At 48.7% G+C, this 6,994-nt stretch overlaps 1 protein-coding gene across 3 annotated transcripts in view; it reads right to left on the bottom strand.

The window, feature by feature from the left end:
• Nucleotides 1-6,994, bottom strand: part of LOC102372319 (cilia- and flagella-associated protein 52-like) — a 25,599-nt gene that overhangs the window by 1,415 nt on the left and 17,190 nt on the right. For all 3 annotated transcript variants that reach the window (XM_025211648.1, XM_006030085.2, XM_025211649.1), the window contains 5 exons: nt 5,660-5,808; nt 5,057-5,202; nt 3,774-3,925; nt 3,221-3,323; nt 1,441-1,552 (listed from right to left, as the gene is read on the bottom strand). In XM_025211648.1, coding sequence (XP_025067433.1) covers nt 1,441-1,552; nt 3,221-3,323; nt 3,774-3,925; nt 5,057-5,202; nt 5,660-5,808 — 662 coding nt within the window. The remainder of the gene's footprint in view (nt 1-1,440; nt 1,553-3,220; nt 3,324-3,773; nt 3,926-5,056; nt 5,203-5,659; nt 5,809-6,994) is intronic.

Below are 6,994 nucleotides of genomic sequence, written 5' to 3'. Positions count from 1 at the left end.
GGGACCTGGTGCGGTGGTGGGAGGGGAGGGCGGGGCTGGACCCACAGTGGTGGGGGATGGGCGCAGGGTCGGATGCGGGTCTCCATGACTGCTTCTCTCCCCCCCGCATCATTCATGATGGGTATTTTGCTAGATCTAATATAATAAAAACCTTAGTCTGTCTGTCTGTCCGTAGCTTTATGAGCACTCTGATTGGTTGTCTTGGCAGCCAATCACAATGTTCACTGAAACAACCTGAGCGCTCTGCAGAGACAGACATACACAACAAAGTGGCACCATGACAGTAGGGACTGAGGGGCCGGAGCCCTGCTGGTTTGCCCCCACTCCCCCTGGGCCCTGTTCCCTGGAGGCAGCGGCAGCATGGGGTGCTGGCAGTGCAGTGCTGGCTTCAACCCCCACGCTGGCCTTGCCGCCGCATCCAAGGCGTGGCCTTGCGCCCCTGCCCCCCAGCCCTGCTCCTTGGAGGCGGTGGTGGTATGGGGTGCTGGTGGTGCAGCACTGGCCTTGCCCCCGCACTCTGGCCTTCCTTCTGCATCCAAGGGGTGGCCTTGCCCCCCACTCCCCTGCTCCTTGAAAGAGGCGGTGGCGATGCTGGCCAGCTTCATCCCTGCCGTCATGGCAGCGCTCCATCCCTGGCAGAGAGGCCAACGGGGATGGACTGGCACAGCACAGCATTGCCATGACAGAGGGGATGGAGCGGGGTGGGAGGGGGGCGAGGCTAGTGCCGCACTTCCAGCACCTCACGCCGCTGCCGCCTCCAAAGAGCAGAGCCGGGGGTGGCAGGGGAGAGGGCCAGGCCACCCCTTGGATGAGGCAGTGGCACAGGGTGCTGGCAGCGGGCCCGGATGATGGGGCAACCTTCCCCCCTGTTCCACTTCTGGCAGGCGGTGCAGGATGGTGGGTAGCAACACTCTGTCCCCGCCCTCCCTCCCAGCAGGGAGAGATGGGAGCGGGATAGGGTGGGGGTTCCTGTGGCAGCACCCCCCAGCTGTCATGCTCCCCTCCTCCGCTGCCAACACTGCTGCCACCCAGCTCCAACAACAACTGGCAGAGGGGGAGGTGACGGGGAGAGGGGGCAGGGAGGCAGGGAGAGGGGGATGTTGCGTGCAGCTGGACATGGACTGGCAGCCGCATGGAGCACTGCGTGCCAATGGCCACCACTATATGCAAGCTCCCCTCCCCCTGCTTTTCCTGGGAGACAGTGGCAGTATGGGGTGGAGCAGCAAGGGGTGGGGAGAGCATACGGGGGCACACTGGGATCGGCAGCGGGGGCCCACAGGGCCAGATGTGGGGGGCGAGGGGGGCGCATGAGACTGGAGGTGGAGCAGCAGCACCATGGGATGCTGGGTGGCGGCACTCCATTGCTGCCTGCCCCCCAGCCCCATCATTTATGACGGGCAATTTGCTAGTTTTTTATTAAGATTCTTCTCATACACATACCTGTAACAAAGTGAGTCCCATCAGATGTAATGTCCATCCCATTAATGGAGCCTTTCACAGAGCCTTCCAGTTCTCTGATCACAGAACCATCAAATACCTCCCACCATCCAATCTAGAAACCAGACCAGCAAGGAAGTTCAGTTATACAGAATTAGCATGATTATTTCCATTGCTTCTGGAAGATGTGTTTAGCACTGTCCATGTTACATAAATCATAAGTAAAGTGTGGGATCCGGTGTCTGTTTTACCTAATGGGCCCTATTTTCCTAAGGGAAGGCTATGTTGGTTGGCAAGGTCTGCCGTGATCACAGCCTGGCTCGGAGGTGTAACCAGCTAGTATTGCACACTAGCCAATCCTCCCTCCCCTCCACCCGGACTTCACCCTTCCCCTGCAGCATCCTTGCAGTTCCTCTGGCTCTGACTCTGGAGGCTGTAGCAGCTGGGAGGACAGAACAGCGGCAGTGGCACAGGAGCAGCTGCTGAAGTTTGCTGCTGCTGCTGTGGGGAGATGTCACCTCATTTTTTTGCCACCAACATGTATGTTGAGCAGCCAAAAAGATGCTATTTTTTAGCAAAAAAGACGAGATGACATATTTCCTCAGCAGCAGGAGCTACACTTCCCAGAATGCCCACTCTCACACATACATGCATGCACTCACGCACACATGCACACACATACATAGCACCTCTTGTGACAAAAACCCTCTAGGGCCAGTGGCTCTGGCCCCTCTTAGGTTTTTTTTTTTCCTTTTCCTTTTCCTTTGTCCTCTCACATGTCTGTCAACCTGGTTGCCCCAGGTTACTGAGTACATGACCTGGCTCAGGTAAGAGGGGGTGGATCTAGCCTCTCTATTGTTTTGAGTTCTGACCTCATGACATGGGGGCTAGACTTAACCTAATGTACCTCTGACAGGTAACGCTGATGCTTTTCAAATTGCTTGGTTGGCATCAAATAACACCTGTCCCTGACTGGGTCCAGGTGGTGAGGTCAGAAAGGTTATAAACAGGGTCCCTCCATCTTGGGGTACAGGGACAGAGATACATCTTCTGGTCCCTGAATCAGGCTGAAGCTGTGTAACTCCAAAATCCTCTGAATGTTGCTGTGAGTAACTTAAGTGGTAGCCAGTAACTTAGACCTAAATGTTCTAGACGCATGCTGAAGAGGTCAAAGAGTCTCTTATACTGTTTAACTCCAGGCTGTTTTTCTTCAAGGTTCCTTTTAACTTGTATTCCTTCCTTATGACCTCCCCCTCCAATCAATAAAGCTATCTATCATAGCAAGCCAGGCAGTAAATGTTTGAGAGGGATTGGGCAAGCCTTTTTGCTCCCTTTGCTTGGCTGACTAAACGAGGCTACTTTCTGTGCTTCAAGCTAAAGGAAGCACCCCAAGATCTCACGGTGGGTTAAGCACCCTCAAGATCTACGAGGCCTGTGTACCCTGGGGGGCACAGAACCTGAAAAAAGGCCAGACCCTGGGTGGTGGCAGCAGTTACCCCAGGCTTGCGGGAGTGCTCCAGGAAGGGGGTCGATCAGACAGAGGCACCCCAGGGGAGGCACCCGAGGCTTGGCATTTGGTTGGGTGCAGTGAGCAGGGTGGGAGGAGCACCCCTCTCCCCTTAGGCAGTACTCAAGGCTCATGCCCTGCCTACTTACCTATCTTTATGCTCCTGGTCTGGCTTGATTCTGATTGGAAGCTGAACCCCCGGTCAATGACAAAACTTGCTGCCATGCCCTTGGGTCTCTGAGTTGCTTCAAGCTGACTTCCTGTGGTTTTACTTACATTTCTGTCTGTTCCACTTGTGATTATCTGGAACTCTTCAGGATGGTAACAAACACACTGGAACAAAGTGTTGGCCAGGATCATCTGATTCCTTATAAGACGTCTAGAAAATACCCCCAAAGCAGCTTGAGTCAGAGATTTATCCAAACTGCTCACTCTGCCTGAGCTAACTTCATCTACTGTGCACAGCAGACATCTCCTTTGCTCAGACACTGACATACGTTAGTCTGAGATTGGAGTTCTCTGAAGCCTGTTTCATTTTGGGACACAAATTAACTCAGCAACATACCTACTCTCCCTAAGCTATTCCTCCTGTCTGTCCTATTCCCTACTGTGACTGCTTCATAAGAAATTGATGTATAAAGCAGGGATGGGTATCATAGTGGGAAAAAGCTTTCTTTCAGGACAGCATGCCTAGGGGAGAGCTTGCATCTTTAGGATATACTAGCTAGGTGGTGTCTTCTACCAAGACCTTCACAAGAACACCCTCTTCTTTTCTAGGCATGCCATAGTTGAGAAGGGCTAAACTGCTGAATAAGGGTCATTTCCTTACACGAGATCCCAGATGATGCATGTTCCATCAAGGCTGGCTGTGATACACTCCAGGTTGTTCTTCTTAATCTTAATGCAAGACACAGCAGAGATGTGTTCCTTCAAAACTCCTTCTAGCTTGCGTGTGTTCTGGCCAATTTCCCACACCCTCACCTGAAAGCCACCAGCAAACAACATTGTAAGGCCTTCTTCTTACTGAGCTACAACTAGCTCAAAAGACACTTTTGATCCCTGGGTTCTGTGCATCTCTTTTAAGATTTGCTGAAGCTGAATGAAATGCTGCATTTTTTCCACTTCCTTTAAAGTTACTGGTGGATCTGACTCAAAATCCTGAATTCAGGTCTCAGCAGTGTAGTCAACTGAATTCAGGAAAGCAATTCTTGAGCTTTAATCCCAGGACACCATGGGCTTGACTTTCAGCAAGTTATTTAACTGTGCCTCAGTTTATCCTCGACAAATCAGGAGAGACTGATACAGTACCTATGATGCTTCATAAGAGCATTGTGAAATCAAATCATATTGAAAATCAAGTAGACCTCAGCTTAGCTACTGAGTTCAAAGGAGCAGGATTTTGTCCTTTTGTGCTCTGGAGTTGTGTTTTGGAGAGCTGCCAAATTCCCCTTAAGTAATGGAAAATGAACTTCCAGATCTCTCTGAAATTTGCAGCCTTAGCATTTGGATTATTGATTTTGATGGAAGTATTAACATTTCAGATTGCCTTTTTGCTTGAGTGACGTATATACTCCCTGCTGTTATTGGACTATCCTTCTAGCTTTAATTTTTTCTAGTACTTGTCTTAGATTGGAAGATCTTCTGGCAGGGACCATGCCCTCCTGCATGTAGGCATACAGCAGCTAGCACAATGGGGCCAGGGCTGACTGAATCCTCCAGGTACAATCCATCTACCTAACCTGATCTCTATCACCACAGTACCCGAACATCTCACAGACTTTGCCATCTTTACCCTCTTCACACTTTTATTGTTCCTAATGTGCTGATGGGAAACTGAGGCACAGAAAGACTAGGGGCCATATTTTCAATGGTATTGAGATGTTTAAGACCCACTAAAATCAATGTAAATATAAAGGTGAAGAAGATTAGCCCTTTGAAAACACTGGGATGCCGTTAAAAGTCTAACCCCTGCACATGTCAATATAGTCGTCCCTGTGTTCCCAGGGAGGGATGGTGCTAAACATGCCCAACCCACCTGTTCAAATTCTGACTGGCTGGTTGAAGGTAGTTACCAGCTATAGTTATGAAAGCACAGCTGTTTCACTGCATTACCTGCCCTTCACCTCCTCCACTAATGATCCTTTTACAGTCACTTGTAGCAGCGATGGCTGTGACTCCCAAACTATGCGCATTGTCAATCACATACATCAATCTACCAGTCTCTGGTGTGAAGGCACGGATTTTCCCATCATTCCAAGCTGATGCAATAAAAAAATAATTAATCATGGCAGAATAACATCCTTCATATTACTGTACCCTCCCTAGGGTCCTCCTCTACACTGCCACTCTCAAGAACTGAATTGCAGTAGATCCCATGCTCTTACTCTGCAGAAGGCAATGCTAGTGGATCTGTATAAATGATTCTCCATCCACATGGCCTCAACATCCCTCAGCTGACTTTGGTGTGAATTACTGTGAAGCTGGGCTCTATGACATGCTAGAGTTCACATCCTCTTCTGGTTCCCCAGATCTTGTCTCCCTCACACATCACTTCTGCTGTGCCTGAGGATCTCTCCAGCTGAAATGCCTTTTGGTCACTGGGATGAATCAAACAAGTTGAGTCTTTGGCCCTCCCCCATTCTATTCTAGCCATGTTTATTAACATCCGAGAACAGTTTCGGACTGAAGCTAAATACAGAGGTCTCTGACCGTTACCTGAAATAATGCTTTTGCCATCCCTCATGAATTCAATGGCATGGCAAGTCATATTGGGGATAGTGATTCGTAAAAGCTCCCTGTTTTCTGGGGTGTGCCACACGCGGATGTCACTCTTGGAGCAGGTAGCAAATAAGTCAGAAGTTCCCCTATGTAAGGCAGAGAAGCAAGTGAGTGAGGACTAGTCAGAGTTAGATGCATCCTTATTAGATCTTCATTTCCCCATCACAGCTAGGTGTTCTTTGTTTCTGATGTTTAACTGTAGTCTTCTCTGTGAAGGATACTATAGTTAATGATGAAAGACAATTTTCATTCTGTACTCTTAACTTTGTGACAAGTTCACCTTTTGGGATGGAACAATTTATGGGAAAGTTTAACTTAAGACATTACAACAATGTAATATAACGTGTCACATTGTCAAACACAAAATTGTAAGCAATGCCCACGGACCCAAAAAAATCACTTTCGACAGCTGTGTTATTTGGATATTAGATGATGTTCAAAGTTTTGGATTAGAGATCATGAATGCAGCCACATCTGCAAGGGTTGCTGGTTGTAGCTGACATAGGTAGACAAGGTTCTTTAGGTAAATGTGATGTCTTTTATTAGACCAACTCAAATAGTTGGAAAAATTCTTCTTAGCAAGCTTGTGGGTATAAATACCCTTTGTGAGGCTGAAAGTATCTGCAGTTGGCATGTGCTCTTCCTGGATGGAATGAATGCCCATTTATGTATTCATATATATTTATATATGTCACAACCCAAAGTTGTGATTTTTTTGTCTGTGTGTGCTTCGGCACTGCTAAATTATGTTCCTGCTAAATTGCAGCTCTTTTGCACGGTGGAGTGTTCTGCTGTAATAGAGAACCCGCGTGCAGAAGAGTATTTCCCGCCAGTTTTGTAGCCTTCTTTGCATGGTGCATTTCTTTTGCATTATAGTTATGTATGATGCAAAGGAGTTCCTGCCATTTGTATTAAGATTTCTGCCACATTATTGGCCAATCTTAATATAGGCACACGTGGCGGCTAGCTATTGGCTTGCTAGCCGTACAAAAGGATTGGGTAGTTTCCACCCAAGTCGGAGAGAGAGAAAGCATGTGGAGTTCGGGAAAAGAGCGTGAAGATCTCTAAGCGCTGCTGATCCCTTCGAACCCAGCTTTTTCCTTAAGAGGGCAACAGAGGTTTAATTTGCTGAACCCACGGAGCTTCAACAACTCCGGGGAACCTATTTACCGAACCCTCGGAGCCTTAACAACTCCGGGGCCAATAACCTCTAGCCTCTCCCCGTCGTCGATCGCAACCCTAGACGTATCCCTATCCTATGGACCCAATTTT

This window comes from Alligator sinensis, unplaced genomic scaffold, assembly GCF_000455745.1.
Source record: "Alligator sinensis unplaced genomic scaffold, ASM45574v1 scaffold584_1, whole genome shotgun sequence".
Lineage (NCBI taxonomy): Eukaryota > Metazoa > Chordata > Crocodylia > Alligatoridae > Alligator > Alligator sinensis.
This window is presented reverse-complemented; position numbering and strand designations above follow the sequence as displayed.